At 29.8% G+C, this 26,780-nt stretch overlaps 1 protein-coding gene and 1 long non-coding RNA gene across 4 annotated transcripts in view; both read right to left on the bottom strand.

Moving 5' to 3' along the window:
* Positions 1–7,402, bottom strand: part of LOC113370517 — a gene marked incomplete in the record, with an annotated part of 302,645 nt that extends 295,243 nt beyond the window's left edge. Inside the window, 3 exon segments of the mRNA XM_026611191.1 lie at positions 5,557–6,257; positions 6,330–7,121; positions 7,197–7,402. Coding sequence (XP_026466976.1) covers positions 5,557–6,257; positions 6,330–7,111 — 1,483 coding nt within the window.
* Positions 7,403–18,108: 10,706 nt separating this feature from the next.
* LOC113370501 lies at positions 18,109–19,837 on the bottom strand. 3 transcript variants are annotated; one of them, XR_003366569.1, is made up of 6 exons: positions 19,339–19,837; positions 19,033–19,274; positions 18,842–18,954; positions 18,617–18,767; positions 18,392–18,540; positions 18,109–18,314 (listed from the first exon to the last, which is right to left on the bottom strand). It is a non-coding gene; the product is annotated as an uncharacterized LOC113370501 (long non-coding RNA). The 3 variants fall into 3 exon arrangements; XR_003366570.1 differs by having other exon boundaries at positions 18,112–18,314; positions 18,396–18,540; positions 19,033–19,224; positions 19,339–19,836; XR_003366568.1 differs by having other exon boundaries at positions 18,113–18,314; positions 18,396–18,540; positions 19,339–19,835.
* Positions 19,838–26,780: the final 6,943 nt, after the last annotated feature.

Raw genomic sequence — 26,780 nt, 5'->3', positions numbered from 1 at the left:
TCTCACTCTTTCAACCAATGACGAAACGAAAAGCTCTTCAATTTTCCATATCTATACATACAAACACATTTCACTCGTTAAAATTTTTCCACACATATAACATATCTCGATGAGAAGAGTCCTTTTTAAAAATCTTTTTCATTTATTTTATTTTAATTTAATATTTATAATAATTTATAGAATAAAAAATTATTGTGAAAGACAGATCAAATTGCTTATTCTAAAGGATTAATTAAGTAATTATTTACACATTTTATAGAAAGTGGAAGTTTTAGTTAGTGAATAAGTCAAAGTGGCGATCAAAAAGCGTAAGTTTCGCTTAACTTAAAGTGTAAGTATAGTTTATTTTCATTATAAACACACTATAGGTAAGCCGCTTTGTTCTCGAAGACCGGTGCTTATCAGCGGTTTTTGTCCTTTTTTCAGTATTATAATACGTATTTAGTATTTTGATAATTAGTAATAAACAAAGTTAGGGCATTTCGAAAACGATATAAATTTTGTATCCCAAACATTTTATTTTGTATACATAGGTAAAAACTAATTTACATTAGCTAGAATGTTGTAAAAGCTTTTGTATACGCCTATATTATTAAATTTTGAATAAAACTGTTTGGAACATTTTTCTTATAATATAATTAGCAATGTGTGATAATATATTTAGCAAATGTTTTAGTTTTCTTCTTTAACTACATTTTACAACTTTCTTGTTGAAAATTTAAAAAAAGTTTGATGAGATAATAAGAGCGCGCGTTACTCGCAATTTGCCCGCTACGGATCTCAGTTTAACCTAAAGTGTTGCTTAAATGCTCGCCTATAGTGTTTCTAAATGTCTGTTTTTTCTATTAAATAATTGTATTTATTTCATTAGTAATTTCAATATGCCGAGTGAAAAAAGAACTGTAACATCACTGATTTTTTCAAAAAGAAACCAAAAACTAGCAGCGAAGGTGGCTCAATGACCGAGGAAAATGCAACATTAAGCCAAGTATCCAACACCAACTTCAACATTGATCGACTGGAATCTGTTGAACTTGCAACATCAACATGTTAATTTGATGACAATAATTCTGAAGAAGTATCGTGGCCTATTATTTGGTGTGCGAAAACATGGTTATAAAGAAAAAAACAGTTTCCTTGGTTACTTTCCGAATCCGGAAAATTAGGTTGCTCTTCTTGTAACAAAGTTCAGCACTTGGGGGTACCTAAGGCCCGCGGTTTAAATATTTCTAAAGAATAGAGTTCCACATCCGTTTCTTACTACGGTAAAGATAAAAAATCGCAGTTAACGTCATTAAGAAAAAAAATTTTGAACACGCAAAATTAACAACGCATATTAGTTCGGAAAAAATTTTAAACAGCGAACAGCGTCAGCCAAGGGAAAATGTAATAGACGCTTTAAATAAGGCGTCAATTAATAGCACCTCTTTAGTATTTAGAACTGCTTATTATTTAGCCAAACATGACCGACCATATTCGGATTATTTCAATTTATTGCAGTTGCAAAATTTAAATGGAATAATTTTTGCACCTGGTTTACGGTCGAGATACACTTGCACAAATATAATTAACCACATATAAAAAAATATGAAATTAAGAATTTGTTCGGAAATTATTAAAAACTAGCTGTAAGTGGAATTCTGTCTTGAGGCAATTATGGCATCGTGCCTTAAGGCAAATTGCTGAAACTTCCCGTACCGTAACGAAATGTTTGAGGAATATTGAATGTTTTCAAATAGATTATTATAAATATTGTAACATTGTCTAATATTTATAAGAATTATATAAACTGAATTGCAGAGTTGAAATTATTTGTAAAGTATATTAGAACTATAGTCAGAATTAAACATAAAATCTGAAATATTTCGATATACAAAAAACTACAAAAAAAAAAAAAAAAAAAAAAAAAAAATTGGAACAAAATTTGTTTTTCCAAAATCAATTATTTTGTTAAGACAAGCAGAAAGTTCTTTGAATCATTTAAATCGGACGCTTAGTTCTCTCAAAAACTGCCATTTTTTACATATTTAGCTCCATATCTTCGAAATGGCTGGGCCTGCCCTTGCCAAAAACTAATAGACGCTTCTCCCAATCATTACTAATTGAATGTTTTTTAGATCATTCCAATCGGATACTCCGTTCTCTCAAAAATTCGATTTCTATTTTCTGCACTCTTTGCTCCGTATCTCCGAAACGGCTGGACCTGCCTTTGCCAAAAACTAATCAGCTCTTTTCCCTATCAATAGGAATCGAATGTTTTTTGAACCATTCAAATCGGTTGATCCGTACGCCCGAAAACGTGGACGAAAATTTGTATCCATACATACATACACACACACACACACACACACACACATCCATTTTTTCTGAGGTATGCCAAAAGGTTCAGAAACCTTCAAAACGTCGAGAAATGTAAAAATTTTCAATTCCGATTTTCGGCCCATTACAATAACTTACCCTACGGGAAGTTAAAAAAGTAAGATTTCGATTCTCATTGATGAATCTACAACGTTAAGTAAAAAATCTACTTTGATTATATTTTTAAAATTTGAAATAAATGAAATCAGCGAACCGCGATACATTTTTTTAGATTTAATAGAATTGAGCGATCAAAGAGCATCCACCATTACAGAATGCCTTTTGAATAATTTGGAAAAATATGGCTTCGACGATAATTATTTGCAACAAAATTTAATTGCATTTACCAGTGACGGAGCAAGCGTAATGTTAGGAAAAATGTCAGGAATGGCTACAAAATTATTGAATAAATTCCCAAAAATAATCACGTGGCACTGTTTGAATCATCGTCTGGAGCTCTCTGTTAACAATGCTGTCGTAAAAGTAAATCATTTTCAAAAATTTATGGATAAATTATATACCATTCATCATCAATCTCCTAAAAATCAACGCGAACTAGATTCATGTGCGGAGAATTTGGGAGAAGAAATTAAAAAAATAGGACGAGTTTTAGGAATAAGGTGGATAGCTAGTTCATTCAGAACAGTTAATGCAGTTTGGCAGAATTTAAAATCTCTTGCTGGACATTTTCATCAAGCCGAAACTGATGAAACTCGTTCAAAAACTGATCAGAGTGTATACATGGGTCTAAAAACTTTAACAGATAATAAAAAAATTACTATTATTAATAGAAATCAATTCCTTGTGAGTCTCATTAATAATATGACTAGAAGACTACATACAAAAAACGATTTAATAAGTGAATTTCGAGTATTATATCCAACAAAGTGGCCAGCAGATATTGAAATAGGCTATGGAGAAAAGGAAATCCAGTCTTTATGCACCAGGTTTAATTTAACATCACCTATGCGATCCATCAATGCGTTTAGAGGTTATATTGATACTGGAGGCAAAGTAGTTCCTGAAGATATATAAATTTTAATTCGATACATAAATATTGTACCTTGCAGTTCTGCAGAATGTGAGCGCGGATTCAGCAATATGAATATTATTTTAAATGAGCAGAGAAATAGAATTTTAATTGAAAATTTAGCAAATCTTTTATTTATAAAAATGAATGGCCCACCACAACAATTATTTAATCCAAATAATTATGTAAAAACTTGGTTAAGGTCTCATCGTTCAGCGGATGACAACAAATCAAGAAAAATTCAACTCCAAGAGCCTGAACATAATTCTATTTGGAATATTTTATAAAAACCATTACACTAATATTAAAACATTAATTCATGTTAAAACTGTTAAAAATATTTATTCAGTGTTGTTTAATATACTATTTGTATTTTATGATTTAACAACTTATGAAACATTCTTATTATTGTAATAAACATATATATGCTCAAAATGTTTTTTTGCATAGTTGCCAATCAAAATAATATACATTAAATACGGTTTTGTAATGATTTTTTTCTTTGAAATATGAGAACCGGTTCTTTTAATTTGAGCGTTCCGGCAAAAGAAATTTTAGCACAACACCACTGCTTATAAGCATTAGAATATTTTAGTCCTATAAAATATGAATTGTGAAATTCACAGCATATATTTATAATAATCTATTTGAAAATGCACAAAATTACTATTAATCATAAAATAGGTGAAAATCTGGCGCAAAATTCTTGCTCGCCTTACGACAGAAATCCTGACTGTTCCTGACAAGGAATACTGGCGTCGTGTGCACCAGACACCAGATTTTGTTCTGAGACAAAAGAGGTTCTCTATATGTGGAAATTTTCATCTGTTTATTTTGCAAATAAAGTTTACGCTTTTCAATTGTTGTGTTTCAAACAAACTTAATATCGACAATTGAATTGATTATAGTGCACAAACACAAGCTTCATATAATACATATTTATATATTCATATAATTACATATTTATTAACAAAGTCTAGTAATCGAGCAAAACATTACATATTTATATTTATATGAATGACCACAAATTCGTAGCGCTCGCCTAAATATGTCATTTCGAGACGTGCTTTGATTGGTTGTGCTCCACTGGCTACATATCACTTGTATTTTCATTGTTTTCTCAAGAAAAATTACGCTTTTGGAGCCAAACGGATACGCAACATCTGATTGGACTGAGTTGAGAAAACCGGTGTGAAGTTGTTTCTAGAAAATTCTGTGCCATGTTTCTATTAGTCTGTTGGACAATGTGTTGGTGGCCAGGAATTCTAAGTTTTATGAAAAATTTCGAAATCTGTTCACAAAAGTTTAATATAATCAAAAACCCTTACCAAATGGTTGCAATAAGAATATGCGACAATATGTCCAGGGATATACTCAATAATTTCCCGAAATTTCACGCCGATCGTATGTAACACTTTCGAATCCATATAGTACAGTCTGACAGACATTTTTATATAAATAGATGTGTTCGCATGATATTGAGGTACATTGAACTAACTTGAATTTCATAAATGCATAGTTTGTTTCAAAACAGTACTCAAAATTTTTTTAGTAGATTCATGTTGTGGAAGAAAATGCAAAATGAATAACGTTAATAAAGTACATAAAATGTGAAGGTATATATAATTTTCTAAGTATTGTACTGAAGTCAAGCCAAAGTGACACTCAAAATGACTATACAAATTTGTATTTAGTATTGAAAAGATATTTCAAATAAAAACAAAAATGTTCATGATAATTTATTTATTCCCGTAATTATAATATTGTAATATATTTGACCGTTATTAATTCTTCAAATATTGATACATTAAAACAGAAAGAAATTAGTTTATATTGAAATATGAAGAAAAAAGTATAAAAAATTGAATTTATGTTGTTTAAATTTTGCTGTTCTTTTCATAAAGAGCCGATATTATTTAAAAACACAATATATAATGCTTAAAGTTGTATTACACAAATATACAAAACATTCAGAATAAAAAAAATTTAAACATTTTTGTTTTTATTAGAATTTCTAATTCAAAAGTTTGTAGAATGTAGTTGTAAACATCATGATTTTTCAACATGTTGCATGAATCAATATGTTAATATTGTATACATACAAAATTTCACATGCATTAGAAAAACTATACCAAGAACAATACATATTAAATTTGTGCATACATTACCCATCTGAAAAATATTTAACGACTCTGGAAAACTCATATTATTGTAGTTGTTTCTCTTTGTTTGATTAAATGTTCTTGCATTTTTTTTGATAAACTTTTTTGGTGTATTTGGCACAGATGCAGATATATTTTGAATAGTTGTATTATTCATAGAAAACTTAAAGTGCGGAGTACAGTCATCACTTAAATCCAAGGAAATTGCTTTTTGTTTACTTTGAATTAAAGTTGGAGTTTTAAAAGCACAATCACGTACTGAGATATTATGTTGCAAATTTTCATCTTTATGGTTCAGATTTAAAGTCAATGATTTGAGATTTCTCAACTTCTTGCGCTTATCAATATCTTTAGCATCAACAACACTATTATTGTTTATCACCACTGAAGCATTTTCTGAAGCACTCACAGTTGTGGTCGGCAAAGGGTCGTCCATAAAATCTATTATTGTGGAATCCAAAGAGATTGATTTTAAACGAGCTCGTCGATGCATTATTGTAGAACAGTCTATATTTAAGTTTTTAGCAAAAACAGTGCTTATGTCATCTTCTCTATCATTAATTAACCACTGTTTAGTCTTTTTTATAGAATCTTCACACATATTATCAGTTACTAACTCTTGGGACTCAGGAAATTTAAAATACTCAGGTGTTTTGATTGTTGACTTTGCAGAATAATATTCACAACTCTCGGGAGAGTTAACTACTCTGTAATAAACAAAAACAATATTTTATAAAAAAACATATAATTTTATTAAAATCGTTTTATTATAATTTTACCCATCAAAATCCACAGAGCATTCAATATTGCATGTTTCTGATTTCTCCTGACACCTTGCTGGCATACTTAAACCAATTGATTTATCACATGTATTATATTCAGAAAAACCTTGGCTATTGCATGTTTTAGGAGTGTAGTAAGCAATATTGTCAACCATCAGTGGCGAATGTAAATGATAATTGTACATATGATCTTTATTCGGAAGTAAATCAAAATTAAATACATTCGATTCTGGACTGTTGGTACATAAATCACTGTTATTAGGCAAAGGAGGTTTTTCACTTTCAAAGGGAAAAGATTTTGAACAAATATTTTCTTCATAATTAGATGCATTTGGTAATTGATTGGATGAGATTGGAGTTGCTTGAGACTTCACTGACTTGGTCTTTGAAATATTTTCAATGTCTATAGTATTATTAGCGACAGAGTTCTTAAATAAATCATTACATTGCAAAGTGAAATTACCATCTCCTATACAATTAAACGCACTTACAATGTTCTTTTCAATATTGGTATTTTCGCTATTCATCTTTTCTTTATAATTGTTTTGAGTAATATCTCTGACTTTCAAACAAAATGATATAATCGCAAATATACAAATAAAGCTCATGTAAATTATTACTATAAGTGTTACAGAACAAATAACTCCATGTCTATGATCGTTAATTATTTTTAATGTTACATATTCTTTATTTAATGAAATCTCGGTTGTGAAAATATAAATCGTATTAAATGTTGATAAGACATTCCTAGAAAGGTTCCCGAAGTTGTCTTTGGCCATCTTAGCATATCTATATGAAATAAATATAGTTCCTATAAAATTAATTATTAATGCAATATTACTACGTGCAAACAAGCTCAGTTACCTTCTCGTGAATTCGTCATTTAAATATTCCTAAGTTAATAACACAATCTCCAATCAACAGTAATATAATTTTAATTTGATGAAAATCATATCCAACTTTACAAAGTGAAGTAATATTCTTTATTTTAATATAATGTATTTTAAAGATTTGTACGTTTCATGAACCATTTACACATGTTCGAAAACTTTTGACAGATAAATGCTATTACCAATTATCAAGCGTTCAATAGTTTTAACTGTCAACATGGGAGTCAATAAACATACACGGCTCTAAACACAGGATAAATAGTGCTGAAACGAAGTAAATCACGATACCAACATTTAAAAAATCAGAAATTATTTTGAGCAGGCATACCAACAGCAGAGCATCTATAACATGGCTTCTGTCAAAACAAGTGAAGCATAGATAAAAGAAGAGTATCTAAAGTGAAGAGTGTCTGAACCATAGACCAAGGGCGAGCAACCTTTTTAACCCATGGGCCAATATAAATTTTCAAATTTTTTGGCGGGCCGCACGGTGTTTATATATATATATATATATATATATATATATATATATATATATATATATATATTTTGTAGAGTTTCGAACAAGTATCCAAAAATAATACAAAATAAACCAAAATGTTTCCATAACTTTCAAAAAATTTTCTATTATGTTTAATATCCTGTTCTGATAATCCACTCATTTATTTTTATCATTTTTATCATTTTCATTGTGATCATATTAACATATTTCTGTACATTATTATATATATTTTTTTTTCTGCAATTAATTTATTATTTAAGAAAAATCTATTTTCTTTTCCTAAACATATTGTTTGCTAAAATCTCATCAAGATCATGTTTCTTGACAGATGTCCTGAAGATGGAACGTACCTAGTTCCGAAACGTCGACAGTAAAACAAATAATTAAATAAAGAAATTGTTTATTAAAAACTTTTCTTGTTTTTTATTTTGTATTATTTTTGGATTCTTGTTCGAAACTCTACAAAATATACACAAATCCAAGACTCTACCATTCAATATATATATATATATATATATATATATATATATATATATATATATATATATATATATATATATATATATATATATACATGGCCGGTAATCTCAGAACAAACGTCTGTAACCCGAGTTTAGTTAGAGCCCCTGCCGCCGGTCGCGCTTGTTTTCATTGTTTTTTTTCACTTTGAAATCGAATCTGACATATGACAGATAGGTAAATCAAACATGGCGACCATTGTAATAAATTTTTTATGAAGAGATTACCTAGACAATATAATAAACGCTTGTTAAAACACGACCTTAAACCATGCTAATTTTGACGTTTAGCGGTCATAGAAACGGTCATTGACCTTTGATCGTACTTTTAACGGACGCTATGAAGTTGTCGTCGGAACGAGTGTTTAGCTGTCATAAATCGATTGTACATTTCACGGACGACATGAAGTTGTCGCCGACAAGAATAGTTCGGCGAAAAAAGTAGTTTAAACCTGAAAACCAAATATGAAGATCCTATACGATATAATAATATATGATGGAGATATCATACTCAAATATTGTCTAGGATCGAATCTTGCAAAGATGTTGGCCTTTAACGTCGAGATTTAGGAATTTGCAATAACAAATTATTTATATTTAATCTCTATGACAAATATTTGAGAAAGAACGAAATATAGTTATTCCAGAACATATTAAAACCAACATTACGGAGTGCTTTGATTTGGTATTCAAGTATTATAAGATCAAGTTTCAAATTTGTCATGAGTAGGGACTCATTTGACTGCAGTTAGTTTTTACTAAATAAAGGCTAGGACGTTAATAATAATAATAAAATAAATTCAAACTAGAATTGAATGTGATAATATAGCCTACTGGCGTTAGGACAAATAAAACAATCAAATTTGCAGCCACCTTTTGCAAATTATATACATTTTTAGTAATTGCACTACTCAATGGAATAAAGCAACATGTTTCAATTTTGTGTAAATAATAAAAATGAGATTATTTTTGCTAACAATATAGCTAGTGTAAATGATAGCAAATTCAATAATATCATTTAGCCCAATGAATAATTTTACTAAAAATTATATTTAAACAATTTTATTTTAGATTAATTAATTAATTAAATAAATATATTTCATTGAATATATATGTGTACATCATGGGGAGTTATCTTCGAACAAATGCGCGTTGCACTGTTTTGGTCCTGAGTAGTTTCAATTTTTAAAAACAGATGGCTCATGTGCACTCAATTTCAACTACAAATTGTTCGTGGTTCATGCAAGTGGCTGTCAAGTATTTGATTGCTGTATGGCTGTACGAATAACCTAACTTTTTGAACTCGTGTTGTTTCTAATTAATTAATTTTGTTTAAGTGAACATTTGTGAAATTTAATATGGCAAAGTGTTTTTATAGTACCCAAAAAGTGTCAAGTGCGGGTTAAAATATTTAGCTATTCCAATACAAGTTTCCGCAAAGGTATTTTTTAATAATAATTGCAGCAATAATTATATATAATCAAGATATGTCAACATGTTATTATATTGAATAGGTGTCTTGGGGGTACCTGCAAATTGCTGCAAAATGCACGAACAAAGCGCAGGAGTACTTTTGACAACCAAAGAATGCAATATGTAATGACAAGAAGGATTCATAAACAATGCAATAATTTAAGGAATAAGTCGTACAAAAAGTCTCCAAAGGTCTACTATTTTTGGAGACAAATATTTATTTTGCCATGTCCTCAAACATTGAGAAAGTTGCATTCAGAGATACAAGTGTATAGCGGTATTTATGAGTGTCTATTTAAAACATTAGGTTCAGCTATTTCTTTTAAAAAGTATTAGTAGCAGATACTGTGTTTTGATGTTTGATGAAATACCATTATCTTCGGAATTGTTATATGATTGGATTGAATCTCATATTGTTGAAGTTGCAAAACAGTTATTCAGCTAGTATGGTTTAAATGTTCATCAACGTAAGTTCATTGTTATATTTAATAAGATTATTTATTACATTAGCAAATGTAAACACTTATAAAGTAAACTAGTATTGGTTCAAATGTTTATCAACGTAAGTTCATTGTTATATTTAATAAGATTATCTATTACATTAGCAAATGTAAACACTTATAAAGAGAGTCTATACCATACATAATATTTTAATGTATTTTGATTGAAGATTAGTGTTATAATATTGCTTTTATCTTTTGATTCATAAACAATTGTATGTACATAAAACATTATTCTGTTTATTGTAAACACTTTGTTGATCTTTTATGGCAATTTCAATGATAATGTTTTCATGATGGAACATGGCTAAATGTAATGTTATAAAACACTCGTACAGAAACTATTCAAAGGTTTTGTTAAATGCAACTTTACTATTAATTCATTAGATAGCGAAATAACTATTACATGCAGAATTAATAAAGAACAATGTCTCGTAAATGAGTTTTAATCCTAGGAATTTGAATTTCTCTCAATTTTGATATCAATATATATATTTTATGTTTTTAGGACTTTTTTGTTTGTGAAGTATTTGTACTTTTTAACAAATTATTTGTTTTTTTCTTAACCCTTTAAATTTTTGTATTATTTGTCATTCCTTCTAAATTTGTAATTTCATTGCGTGCTTCTGTGCTTGTAGTTTCTTCTTAGTTTTTAAGATTTTAATATATTAATATTAGTCATTAAGTAATTAATATTAGTCAGTTATTTGTGCTTAGTTTAGTTAAATACTTCTGTGATTTTCTTCACTTAGATATTTAGTTTTTGAAATATTATTTAAGCATAATTGTGAAATTATAATACTTTTATAATTATGTATAATAATTATTATATTTTCAAACATTCCATAACTGTAATTATAATTGTTAATATAAACATAATTTTAATTGTTCTTTAAACATATGTAATATCTTTGAAAATATATATTTTGTATTTCGTATGATTTGTTCTTATTTCCAATATTAACTAGTGGGGTGGGTGGCATCGTGCCTTAAGGCAAATTGCTGGAACTTCCCGTACCGTAACGAAATGTTCGAGGAATACTGAATGTTTTCAAATAGATTATTATAAATATTGTAACATTGTCTAATATTTATAAGAATTATATAAACTGAATTGCAAAGTTGAAATTATTTGTTTCAACAAAAAACTAAAAAAAAAAAATTAAAAAAAAAAATGGAACAAAATTTTTTTTTTCCAAAATCAATTATTTTGTTAAGACAAGCGGAAAGTTTTTTGAATCATTCAAATCGGACGCTTAGTTCTCTCAAAAACTGCCATTTTTTACATATTTAGCTCCGTATCTTCGAAATGGCTGGGCCTGCCTTTGCCAAAAACTAATAAACACTTCTCCCAATCATTACTAATTGAATGTTTTTTAGATCATTCAAATCGGATACTCCGTTCTCTCAAAAAATCGATTTCTATTTTCCGCACTCTTTGCTCCGTATCTCCGAAACGGCTGGACCTGCCTTTACCAAAAACTAATCAGCTCTTTTCCCTATCAATAGGAATCGAATGTTTTTTGAACCATTCAAATCGGTTGATCCGTGCGCCCTAAAACGTGACTGGAAATTTGTATCCACACATACATACACACACACACACATACACACACACACACACACATCCATTTTTTCTGAGGTATGCCAAAATGTTCAGAAACCTTCAAAACGTCGAGAAATGTAAAAATTTTCAATTCCGATTTTCGGCCCATTACAATAACTTACCCTACGGGAAGTTAAAAAAATTATTCAGGTTTTTGGGGCTGTATACGATACGTACAAATTAAGAAGTAAAACCAGGGGTAATTAAAATATTATACATGTGCTGCCATCTATTTTTAAAAATTTGTATTTCAATCGAGGTAACGTCAAACCGCCAGACATAGCGATCTATTATACTTGTTTATCTATGGTGTACATAATATTTCTCATTTCGGATTTTTACCCGTAGGTATATCATCCTTCATATTTGTTCTATCAATACAATAATAAGTATTTCAGATATACAAGTTGTGACATAATTCTGTGACAAAAAAGAGGAAAGAAAATTTATTCCCCAAAAAAAATCACTTAGCACTATTTATAATAACAAATAATAACTCAAAAAGGAGAAAAACAAAATAAAAGATTTATTCACTTTATGGGAGAATATTTGCGTCGAGCCAAGTTTCATTTACCGCTATGGGTCGATCAGTATATATTTTGGCATGGCGTGATTGCCATACCAAATATCGTCTCTTGTGTATTGGCCGAGGCCCGCGATGTTAACATTAGGATGATCCCCACATTTTAGATAAAAATTCTCAGTGAGCTTTTTTATAAAGTCTATTATGGTCGGTAAGTCAGTCTGTTTGTGTATGTATTTTGAAGAGTAGTAATGTCTAGTCAGTGGGTCCCTTATTTTGTTGAGTACGAGTCGTAGTGTCTTATTTTGTAATGTCTGTAGTTTTCGTAAGTTAGTCTTAGTCGTCGCGTTCCATGCCGGAGCGGCGTATGTCAGTATCGGTCTTATTAGTGTCAAGTAAAGTGTTCGCTTGTTCTTCACGCTTAGCGGGCTGTTGTGGTTCAAGAGAGGTCTCAGTAGATTTAACATCCCGTAAGCCTGTCCAATTTTTGTATTAACATGTTTTGTGAAGCTGAGTCTATGGTCCAGGGTCACACCAAGATATTTGACATCCTTGGACCACTCAACTTCACAGTCCAATACTTTAATTTTGTCCAAGTCAGTCAGTCTAGTCGTGGCATTTCGGCTCTTTGTGAAAAGAATAGCCTCCGTCTTTTGCGGATTGATTTTAATTTGCCATTTGTCAGTATATTCAGTTAGTTTGTCTATGTGTGTCTGTATCTTTGTAGTCAGTAGTGTAGGTGAGCGTGATGATTTGTATACGGCAGTGTCGTCAGCAAACGTCAGTAACGTTGTGTCGGCGTCAGTGGGTATGTCGTGAATGTAGACGTTAAATAGTGACGGTCCCAGGATTGAGCCCCTATTTTATTTTAGATCAAATATTAATAATTTCAAAGAATAAAAAAAGAATAGTACTTATTTTATTTAACATTTTTATTAAAAATCAATAATATATAAACATTTTATATTATTTGCAATATGAACCATGCAATAATAACATCCAAACGATATGAAGCATGAGAAAATTATTGCAAGCCAAAGCCAAACAGAAAGAAGTAGATACTGATTGCTTAATATTTAGATTTTTTATTATTAACTCTTTTATTTACAACTTTCCAGTAAAGGACATTCAGTAAATTTGATGAATTTAGGTGGAAACTTAAAAACTATACTACTTTCACCATCCAAAAACCATATTGTTAAATTAATAAGATTTCTATATCTTTCGCAGTTTGAAAAACCATGACAACTGATAAAATGTATTCATGTGCATATAGCTACGTTATAATTGCAAAAGCTGCAGGTCATTCTACCTTAGAAAGTCATATGTATTAATTTGTCAAATTGATATAAATCAAATATAATGATGCCAACACAATTGGGTTTATTCTCTATTTAAATCCATTTGTATGATTAGTCGATGCAACATATTATAATATCCTATCAAGCAAAGATCATAATATACTGGTTCTTGATTGTGTACCTAAAAGAACAATTTATAAGTTATACAATACAGAATACAAATAATCAGTATATGTAAAGCACTACATACCTATAAAATGTTCTCTCGAGCTGAGTGGAGAATTGGGAATGGAAGATGGATTAATGTTAAAATGAGTAGACGGTGTAGCAGTTTGTGAAGATAAATACATGTAGAGAGCTGAGGTTGATGATGAAGAAGGTTGTAGAAATAAAGACTTGTACGGAGCTAAGATTTATGATAGAAGGTTGTGGAAATAAAGATGTGAAGCCCAAGAATTGAAATTGGAAAATGATAGTTAAGATGTAGAGACATGTGAAATGGAAGAAGGTAAATTGAAGTGTGTAAAGGATGTTGAAATAAAATGTGCACGTGAAGGAAAGGATTTGCGAGGAACTATGTGGATGAGCATAGGTGAACGGAGCAATGAAATTGATATTGGAGAGTAATGTCGAAGATGTGGACATATGTGAATTGAAAAAAGGTAAATTGAAGTGTGTAAAAGATCTTGCAGGTGAATGGGTTGCTGAAAAACAAGATTTGGCAGAAACAAAGGGTAATGAAGATACATTATTAGTAGCAGCAGGGATACCGTTGTGAATTTATTTAACATGCCTTATTAACGACGATTTCTATTTAAATGTGTTGTTGTGTAATGAGCAGATATTAGGCAGTTCAGGTTTTAAACCATGTTTCTGTCTCATGTGCCAAAACAAAGACCCGCGAGTGGCGCAAGGTATCTGGCACTCTCGACAAAATGAATCTCATTCAATATTCATGGCGCAAACTTGATAATAATTGAAGGAATATAATAGAATATACGTAATAACAAATAATGCTAAACTATAAATTATAATAAAAAGTCTAACCTAACCTAAAATCGAAGCCTAACCTAATTTAAACTTTGTGAATAAGGAAGAAAATAGGCGTTAAAAAAACGTGAAGAAGTACGAATAATAATAAAAAGTAATTAAATATCCAAAAAACAATTAAACCTAATTGAAACTATACTAAAATGTATCCTAATCTTAATATATGGAATATACGGAATGATATAATAAACGAGAAAGCCTAAAAGAGTAAACATGAATGTAAATAGCAAAAAAATTAATTAAAAACAACGTAATAATATTAATAAACAAGAAAAAGTTCACTTGATAACAAACGACACGGACGCGTCGCAACCATAGACCTTATACAATTTCATGGACTGCTAGTCCCCATACATTTCTCAAGTAAAAAAGTGTCAAAAGATGTTCTATGGTATGAGGGCAAACGAGGGTAATTTTGCGGCCGAGATATGTCAAACTCAATCGCTTGAACGTCAAATGAAAGTCCGTGTGTTCGAAATTGTTGGGAAAATATTATATAATATACAATTTATGTTAAACTAATGAATGTAATGAACTATTTATATATTTATTTATTTATTTTAGTTATACAAAGTGTTTAAGGAAAATAAGAAAAAAAATTTAAAAAATATTTTACATATTATAAAATTCACTGAAAATAAGAACAGTTGGCTAGAGCTATTATGGGAAATTAGAAAGCAACAATGAAATATTTGTTTAAATGTAATATATTTATTATTGGTGTTTAAAAAGCACAATTTTTGTGTGAAAGTGGCGTACATATTTATCAACTTTGCTTTTTTTATGTTCTTCATGGTGCATTCTAATTGTTAAATACATTTTTGCGTCAAAGTTGATAAGGTCATGATAGTGCTGGACAAATTGCTGGAAATGGCTTGATCTAAAAAAATGTGCAAGTCCCAAATCATTCAACTTTCGGAGAATCGTGCTTTCATATGAACTTTTGTACATTAAATTTAAAGAATTTCGAATTAGGGTTTCTATATATAAATTTAATTTAAACATTTTATCGGAAGGATATGAAAGATATCCTCGATTTTTTATATCGATGAATGTCGAATTTCCCGGAATACTTGCGAAGCATTCAGAACAGGTTTTACTGCAATCAGGAACTTTACCACAGACCAAACACATTTTAGAAGACATTTTACTTTTAACAATTTTACAACAGGTATATTTTTATCCTCTTTTAGTTTAAAAACCCGAGCGATCAAACATCACGTGAACCCAAGTAACTGTAAAATTTAAGCGATCGAGTGCATTCGACTAATCTCGGTAAAGCTCGTGTTCGTATTTGACATATCTCGGCCGCAAAATTACCCTCGTATGCCCTCATACCATAGAACATCTTTTGACACTTTTTATGCGCTCAACTAGCAGTCCATGTATTGTATAAGGTCTATGGTCGCAACACGAAAAAGAACCGCCATAATATTTGACACGCTGTTGACAGTTGATGTACAGATCTACTTGTTGACAGTTGAAGTACGGTAAAACTAAATGGCCGATTAGCAGAATTTAATGGATCCTCTTGTTAAAGTAAAAAACAAATAAGCTGTCGAAGTGCATTGTTTAACGATGAAGAAATACCAAGAAAAATGCATGTATTATGTAGTTCCAGCGAGAAACGACGAAGTAAAAGTAAAATGGTTAATAATATTTGCCGGCTTTCAATCTAAGTGAGTACTTTTATTATTATGCATACTTCAAATTACTTTCAATCAATACTAGAAATTTTAAGGTTATAGACAGAGAGAATTCCTGTCAGCTCTCTGAAAGATATGTTATTAAATAACTAAATATAAATTATTCTTGTTCTAATAATGTAGGTTCATAACTAATAATTCTACATCGATTTTTTCAGCAATATAAAAGGAAAATACGTTTAATTGTAAAATGTTTAGACGGTTTACTAAACACATTCACAAGTATACAAGTATTGATATGAGATGAATGAATACACAGGAAAAAACAATAAGAATGAAGTCTGAAATGTGCTGAAATCTTTGCTGATCTCCCACTAATATTGAACAGTAGGACTCGTAATTATATATTAAGTCAGTTTGGGGAACATACTAAAAACACTAATGATATAATCGTAAGTGGAAGGAAATTTTCAATTAATGGTGAAATTCTAGCTAGTGCAAAGGTTAACTTAGGTTTGGCTTTGTCACAGGAAAAGTTTTTAAGTATTAATAATTTCATTTTTATATTACAAGAAATATTATCTGCGTTGTTTAATGATGATAAAGGGAATCACATTGTATAGATTTTCAGGAACTGTCAAATGACAGGCAAAGTATAATCATGATTAATGATAAAATTCTAGCTAGTGCAAAGGGATAAAACACCCTTAATGTGCACTTGCTTATTGCTTATTTGACTATTCTGAAAGAGATGTCAATAGCTTTACTCTAAAATGTCTTATTGTAGATGCTATAAGAAAACTATTAAGTACTATTATAATAATATCAATGATTTGTTTTTCTTTAAGACAATGATAATAATAATAATGACAAGAACCAACATTTGAATGCACATTAACAATAGCGCAGAAAAGATTCCCAAATAGAGACTGTACATCATAGATATTATGTAACTTAATGTTAATCAAAATAAGTATATATGTGTATATATATATATATATATATATATATATATATATATTTATGGTATGAATTGTGGTTATATATGTATATGTATATATATAAATAATACATACTTCATGTACATTTCTATTCGTTTTGTATTATGAAAGGCTGATATGCTAAAATGATATTACACACACACACACACATATATATATATATATATATATATATATATATATATATACATTGTGGGTAGCGTGTACATTTATGTACATTTTTATGCTTTTTGCACACAGCCCAGTAAACATGCGATATGGCCACAACATCGTGGCAATATTTTATTTAGGTCGTGTGACATGCGATTCCCATATTCATTTTCCTCGATATTTAATGGATACGGCCGCAAATTTATGTAACTATCGAACAACTATCGAGGTTCGGTCTCTGGCGCACGTGGCGTTCGTGATACATGAAAATCGACGTTGACCCACATATGTTTGTTTATTATGATAAGACCGTCTGACGTAAGGCGTTCACCCCAGTCATGACGTCATTGGCGAATGAAAACGATTCGGTCATGACGTCATACAAAATGGCGACTCAGTTATGACGTAATAGCACCTGAAAGTGATGACGTAATGCAATTAATATTCTTTTCTGTACGAATAAGCATTTATTCACGTGAATAATAAGAAATTTTACAATATTTAAATATTACAAATTAGAATTGTAGTTTAGAAATTATAAAATTTTAACATGAACTATACTAGAAAACTATTTACAAATTATTCAATCTTAACATATTAATAACAGTATATTTAATGAAAATTGTTGTATATCTAATGAACGTAATTCTATTTTTGGGGCGTAAAGTGTGAAGTGTTGCATAAGTATTCTATCGCCACTTCCTTATACATCAAACAGCCTGCCTATTTTTCATTATTTCATTCTATCGCCAGTTCATTGCATCAAATGCCAGGATACAGATTATGCACATATGACATACTGCCCCAAATTTTGGAAGTTTTCTAAAACAAATTCAAACATAATGTGATTTACTGTATATAATATAATATATATATACAGCTACCATATGTGTAGCTACCTACATGTTCAGTGTACAAATCTCCATCATTTTAAAGTCGCTTTTACATATACATTTTTAACACTGACTGATTTCATTCTATCGCCAGTTCAATACATCAAATGCGAGGATACAGGATATTCATATATGATGTACTTCTTGGAAGTTTTCTAAAACAATTTGAAACATAATGTGTTTTATTGAATCTAATAATATATATACCACCCCATATGTGTAGCAACTTACATATTCAGGAGACAAATCTAAATCGAAATCGCTTTTGCACATACATTTTTTTTAACCTGATTGAATTCATTCTATCTTCAGTTCATTATACATCAATACATCAATCAAGTTCATGCATATATGACATACTGTTCCCAATTTTAGAGGTTTTCTAAAACAATTATAAATATAATGTATTTGTTACCAAATAATATATATACAGCAACTATATATGAATCAACTTACATATTAAGAAGATAAATCTCCATTATCTTCAAGTTGCTCCTAAACATACATTATTTGAGCCTGTCTAAAGATCTGTATATTGTTCATCGTTTCATTCCAATTTTGTACGACTTCTGAAATAAATATGAGCATGGCATACGTGTTTGCTATTTATATATATTTGTATAGCTATTATATTTGTAGTGACTTACATATTCAAACAATCATTCTCGATCCGCTTCTCAACCGACTAATTTAAGAGATTTAAGAAGTGAGGTTATGTCGAACACATGGATATGTTAATGTCTTAATTTAGTAAAATAATTATTTTAACCTTGCTAAACGATCCTTATTATTGTCCTCAGATTTTGTAAGATATGCTATTTGGTTACCTCCTTTGTCATCTAAAGAAATCGACATAAAATAACGTTTCTTCATCCCAGGATATAATGCACTAAATGGAATTCAAAATCGTGAAGTAATTACATATCTATATAAATAATATATGATATACTTACGGTGTCATTTTTCTACACTTTTCTACAATTATCACTAGAAACAAGTTGCTTAACTAAACGAATGTAATTATTATACAAAAGAAAATATAACTTGATACATGACAAATTCCTGACATATTGCGCCATTTTGTTAGCTTTCGTCAAAGAAACAGTCGGTTCCACCAGTGGCCACGGCGCGCTGATGTAAAGCTTTCTTTGTATGGTCACACACACCAGCACACAACGCACACAACGCAGCGCACGACGCGTTTGCTTCACGCCGTGTGACGTCATTGATTATGCTTTGCATGTGTGCTAACACACACCAGCGCACGACATGTATCTCACATGAAATTCAACGATGTCATTACCCCCGACAGCGCGTGTTTATGTCTCGTGAGACAACTCAATGCGAGCTTTGCGTGTATTGTAACACACACAAGCGCACGCAAGTTTAAAATCCTCTTGTGGCGTAGATTCGATAACCGCATTATAATAACGATGTCGATATTATAGAAGATCACATCGCGTGTTTACTGTATAAACTTTTATACAGCTTAATACCATCTATTATAATCATATATAATGTTATATATATATATATATATATATATATATATATATACACATTGTGGAAAATGTGTATATTTATGTACATGTAAAATGTAGAATGTTTTTGTGAAAAATAAATGCTTTTAAAAAGAAAAAATTTTTTTTAATTTTTTTTTTTTTTAATTTTGAATTAAAACGGTCCATATAATTTTGGTTCATTTCTATAGTATTTTTTATACGCACCTGTTCAGGCGACTAGTGCCATCTGTAGAGGGGGGCTTCAACTAACACAGGAATGTGGCAACGAAATATGGCCCGAGAGAGCGATCTATATACTCTTCTTTTATCTATGTATATATATATATATATATATATATATATATATATATATATATTTTGATGAGTTATTTAGAATCGGGCAGTAACACCAAGTAAATAATAACACCAATTTACTTGGTGTTACTGCCCGATTCTAAATAACTCATCAAAATATATATCAACACCAAACTCACATATTTCAAAATATATATATATATATATATATATATATATATATACTAGTTGACCCGGCAAACGTTTTGGCTACGGAACATATTTTTAGAAAATCATTAGTATAAAAATGACTAACTAATCCTGAATGTATAAATATTATTACATTTAATTAAAACCCACTGCAAATGCTAAAATACTAATAACTATAGGATAATTTACCCACTGCAACGCTAAAATACTAACATCCATAATGTAATTATGTTATACTCTGAAAAAAAAAATCCAGTTTTCTCTCAAAAACAGTTTTATCTCCTGATTTTAAAATTAAATTTCTATTTTTTTGCTGAAATAGCTTCTTTTGCGAGACATTCAAAAACTATGTACTTCTTATGCACATCGAGAAATATTTGTACAATAGGATAAGCCTGCAAATCAGTTAGTTTTATCGAAGGTAACCATTTTGTTGCCATTTTTAAAATGTTGCAGCGGATAGAGCGGAAAAATTTAAGCTTTTTTATAAGCCCAAAAAAATCTTGATCGAATATCAATTAAAAACGTTCACAAAAAGGCAATAATAGTTAATTGATCGATTACCGAGCTACATAAAAAATGATTGGACTACTAAAATGTTTATTATAAAATAATAAAAATTTGGAGTTGTGTGTAGTTTTCCATTTCACATAAAAAAAATAAAATTGCAGCTTTGATATGTTTTACTCAGCTTTATTTAGGTAGTGATTTTTTATGAATTTTGTGGTTGACATTACCACAGGTCCACAAAAAAGAGTTGACTGTATTGGGTGTGTGATCGCTGAAGATAAATCTATAGTCAAAATTGGTGCACAAAATATTGAAAAGCATTTAAAAACTGGCACAATCTTCAATCTAGATTTTTTTCTTAATGAATTAATCATTATCCAGCGACTTTTTTGTGGACCTGTGTAATTGTTCGCGCACATACGTATTTCAAAAATAAATTTATCATAATTTTTTTTCAAAAGCGAAAATTTCTCCGAGCTGACATATGATTTATAAAAAATTCGATGTTTACTGAAAAAATGCATTTTTTTAATCTATATTATTTTGCGGAGAAAACATTTACATAAAAACAGCTGTCTTGTTAGCTTTGAACATTTGAAATCACAATTAAAATTTGTTCACATTTTCTTTTTTGAATATGAAAAGTGAAACAAAAAATTCTGCAAAAGATATTATTCTTAATCACCAAAAGGACTATAATTATTATTTCATACCCAAAAACAATAGTAATTCGCCATTTGAGTCGTATACTGCTTCCTTGCGTCACTATTGAGCTAACGTACTTTAGTATTGAAAATCGATTATTCTAGAGATCTAATTTGCCAGGAAGCCTTTAAATTTACGATGATTTAACCCTTGCGACTTTATAAGATTTACATATTTAATTATTTTAAATTTAGAAATGCGTTGTTGCTATGTTCTCGGACAAGTTCTCAATTTTTTTTGCAATATTGAAGCTTGTTAAACTAATATTTAAATAAATTAATATTTATTTTATCAGAAAATGCTATTTCTTCGAACAACAGTTTTTACCAGAATTTGACTGACGACAAAATTAGCCTTTACAGCCGTATTTGATAAAATATCTAGAAAAATAATCTGTTGTTGAGAATTGCTTGGCGGGCCGCAGAAAAACATCCGGCGGGCCGCGGGTGCTCATCCTTGCCATAGACTTTTTACAATACATATATAACATATATACGTACAAATATAAAAGAAGAGTATACGCATAGATAAGTAAACATAAATAGATCGCTATCTGAGGCCATTTGACATTACCGCCATTTTAATATTTTTAGCGATCTGAAGAAGGCAGCACTTGTTCAGTATATAAATCAACCGCTGGTATTATTCCTAGATATGGTTCGCATACGTAATTCAAAATAAGAAAACCTAAATAATTTCTTATATTGGAAATGAGAAAAAAAAACATACGAAGTACAAAATATATTTTCAAATATATCACAAACATTTTTACATAACAATTAAAATTTTTATAAATGCAATAATCAATATATACATAATAATAAGTATTATAATTTTACAACTATAAGTAACTAAAAAAAGTATTCACAATGGTATGATAAATTTACAAGGAACAATCAATATGAATTATTGAATGATCAATAATATATAACAACTACACAGAAATATTGTAAAAGTTTTCATAAGTATAATGAATTTACACGAACTGACTAATATTAATTTCTTAATGACTAATATTAATATATTAAAAAGAGAAGAAAAAAGTATAGAGTCTAAGTATGTAGTATATAGAGTATATACTAAAGATAATGGAATAGTATAATTAGAAGAAATGACAAATAATGAACAAATTTAAAAAGTTAAATCCTACAGACATAAAATATATATATTGATATCAAAATTGATAGAAAACTAAATTCCAAGAATTAAAATTCATTTATGAGTCATGCTTCTTTAACATTAACTTTGCATTTGATAGTTATTTTGCTTTCCAATCAATCATTAAAAAAGTTGCATTCTACAATATCTTGAATTTCTTATGATTCGATTGTGTCAATAGAACAGTGCAGCAGTCCTTTCGGCTGGAATGTTAAGAATATTTCTGAGCATTTTATACTCTGTTGCAATTTATACCTTAAATTATTGCATTGTTTGTCTATCCTTCTTAACTCCCTCAACATATAATGGATGTGTCATACATTTTACATGCCCTCGGAATGAAGACACTCCTATCCTTAGTCACTAGATTCTGCTGCAATTTGTATTCCCAAGAATATCTAATAAACATAACATGTTGTAATATAATATCAAGTCGTAATAGCAAACAGTATTAAAATATTCAGAATTATTATTACCCTTTCCACTGGAGTTGCAGTATTCTCCTGGTCATATATCAGATTGTCTTAAATGCTTACTTGAATATAATTAATTACGGAAACAACATGCAAACCGCAAACTTTAATACAAAATGGCGAATGGCAAATCTAAGCAATCCATTTTGACGTTTTACATATTTAGTAGCAACATCTTTTTTTCACTAAAAATAGTAGTCCTTTCCAAAACAGAGTAATATACATTTGTTCAGAGATAACTCCCCATGCCCTCGGCATCAAGACACTCCTATCCTCAGTCACTAGATTCTGCTGCAATTTGTATGCCCAAGAACATCTAATAAACATAACATGTTGTAATATAATATCAAGTCGTAATAGCAAATGGTATTAAAATATTTTTCTTTTTTTTTTTTTTTTATTTATTGGCTTTTGATGTACATCATAAGGCCAGATGCCATTCTTACAGTTGTTTAATATACATTCTTATTGTATCATCAACTTATAGATTAATTTTAGTATTATTAATAAAATTAAATATATATTTATAAATTTTTAAATTATTACTAGCTACTAATGATTGTACATTAATTGGGAAAATAACATTTTCTTTAACTAAGTTTAATATTAATGTTCTTCTTTCGTTTTGGAATAAGTTGCATTCCCAAAACAGGTGGTCTATTGTTTCCTCTCCGCTTCCGCAATCGCATGCTGAGTCCGTTATGATTCTAATTCTTTTCAAGTGGCTCTTGCAGAAGGTGTGTCCAAACCTCAGTCTACAGATGATCGAGATGAAAATTCTACTTTCTTCCACGTTTTCAAACCAAGTATTTTGCGATACCTTATTCTTTGTTAATGCGTATGTGATACCTTTTATTCTTGTCGATTCTGAATGTTTGCCATCTTTCAACACACTGTTGTTTGATTACGTTATTTAATTCTAAGGATGGAATTTTATTACAATCTTCGCCGCTATGGCAAGCTTCTTTTGCTAACGCATCTACTATTTCGTTCCCTTTTATATTGGCGTGTCCTTTAAGCCATACTAAAATCATTGACTTTTCTCCTACATTTCTTTCCTTGAGAATGTTTATAATTTCATATATCAATATATTTGTATGCTTGCTTGGATTGTTTATTGCGATTAGACTCGATTTGCTATCACTGAAAATGATCGATTTATTTATATTTTTGTCTCTAACATAATTTGTTGCTACATGTAATGCCATCAGCTCCGCTATAAAAATGGAGGCAAACTTTGGTAGTTTAATTTTTTTCCTATATTTGTGATTAGGTATATATATTGCACAACCAGTTCCATCTTCCGTTTTTGAACCATCAGTATATATGTGAAGATGGTCGGGCCATTTTGAGTTTACTTTGTTTTCAAATTCCCAATTCTTTATTTGATTATTTTTAATAGATTCTTCTATTAAGTTAGCATCTGTTTTGGCATAGGTATTTTTATATGAATAATATTGTGGAAATTGGTAATAAGGTTTGATTTCGCAAAGTTTTACATGTTCCTCAAACGGTTTAAGGTCATAAAAGCTCGTTATTAAAGGAGGAGTTGGTCTGTTTGTCCAATATGGTTTAGTTATATGTAATCTTGCCAATTCTTCTAGTTGCCTTGGAATGTTATGACAAGCGTTATTCAATTTTTTAACTAAAAATCTTTTAGCCAATAATCGTCTTCTTATATCTAGCGGCGTTTCACCTGCTTCCGTCAGTAGAGCGTTAATTGGGGTCGAGCGGATGGCTCCTAGACAGGTCCTAATGGCCGAATATTGTATTTTGTCTAGTTGATATTTTTCTTTTTGCCTCAAAGCACTATAAATGAAGCATCCGTAATCTAGCTGTGACCTTATCATATTTTTATATAGTAGCAGACATGCTCCTGGGTGAGCACCCCATCTGGTACTGGTTACTTTACGAATGATGTTTAGCCCTTTTTCACATTTTGCATTTAGTTCCTGAATATGATGATTAAATGTCATCTTTGTATCAAATGTTATGCCCAAAATTTTAATTTTATTTTTTATCGTGATTTCTTTATTGTTTATTTTTATATTATTTGTACTACTAGGATAACGATGTCTTGTGAATATTGTAGCTGCACACTTGTCCTGAGATATATTTAAATTATTTAGGATTAACCATTTTTCAATGTCTTTAATTCCATCATTCATTTCTGCTATACACGATGTTGAAGTCGGTCTAGATATGTATATATAGATATCGTCTGCGTATTGCAATGTTTTAATGCTTGTGTGAAGAATATTATGAAAATCTGCGGTGTAAATGTTAAATAATACAGGACTAAGTATAGAGCCTTGAGCTATTCCTTTACATGCAACTCTTGGTCCTATCAATCCGTCAACCTGTCTTAAGTATACATGCCTTTGCGATATTGTTGTCAGAATTATGTTAATTAGTTTTTGTGGAATATTTATATTTCTTAATTTTGTATGCAGTATATTATGGTCTATATTGTCATATGCTTTATCAATGTCTATTTATACTAATAATAAATAATGATTCATTGAGTTTGATATGTGTATGTCATTGGTCAGTGTGCTCAGTAAATCCACAGTTCCCATTCCTGCTCTGAATCCAAACATCGCGTCGTTAAAAATTCGTTTATTTTCTACATACCATTCTATACGTTCTTTCAACATTCTTTCAAAAGTTTTAAAAACACATGAAAGTAATGAAATTGGTCTATAGGAAATCGGTAATGTTGGATTTTTATTAGGTTTAAGAAAAGGTACTAATATAACACTTCTCCATTCTTTAGGGATCCAATTGTTTGTAACTATATCATTAAATATGTTTATTAATTTGATCTTTAGGCTGATAGGAGACTCTTTAATCATTTTATAATATATTTGGTCAAAACCTGGAGCAGAGTTTTTTCTTTTTTTTAGCGCCTTCTCCATTTCTTTTAAAGTAAAGGGTGCAATTAATTCGTTGTTCTCATCTGAATTATATTCTGTCTCTATTTGTTTATTTACTGCAAAATCTGGAGTGAAGTTTTTTAGAATATCTTGTCCCAAGTCTACTGATATGGGTTTTGCTGTATTTATCATGTTATTTTTATTATTTAGCAATTTAATCTTATTCCATATTAAAGTAGGATTTGAATTTTTATTTATTGAGCTAATAAATTCAATCCATTTTTGCTTTTTTTTATTTTTTAAAAGTCTTTTCGTCAGAGCGTTGGTTTTTTGAAAGTTGATGTAGTTTTCATAATTGTATTGCATGCGTAGTTTGCGGTATGCTTCTTTCCTGCTAGATATGAGTGCGTCGCATTCTTGATCCCACCACACTGAGGGTTTGAATAACGTTCTTTTTGTGATCTTAAATTTTTTTATATTCTTTTCTGCCGCTATTTCTATAATTCGGATTACATGTTCGTATTTAAAATTCTCCTTTTCCCTAAATATAGGCGATTGTAACAATCGTGTTATGTCTTCAGCATATCCTTGCCAATTTGCTTTCTTAATGTTCCACTTTTTTGTGGGGATAATATTTATGTAAGTTGGGAATTCCACATCTATGTTT

The sequence above is a fragment of the Ctenocephalides felis genome, unplaced genomic scaffold, assembly GCF_003426905.1.
Source record: "Ctenocephalides felis isolate EL2017-DRISC unplaced genomic scaffold, ASM342690v1 CF-g0.4_SCAFFOLD_01492, whole genome shotgun sequence".
NCBI lineage: Eukaryota > Metazoa > Arthropoda > Insecta > Siphonaptera > Pulicidae > Ctenocephalides > Ctenocephalides felis.
This window is presented reverse-complemented; position numbering and strand designations above follow the sequence as displayed.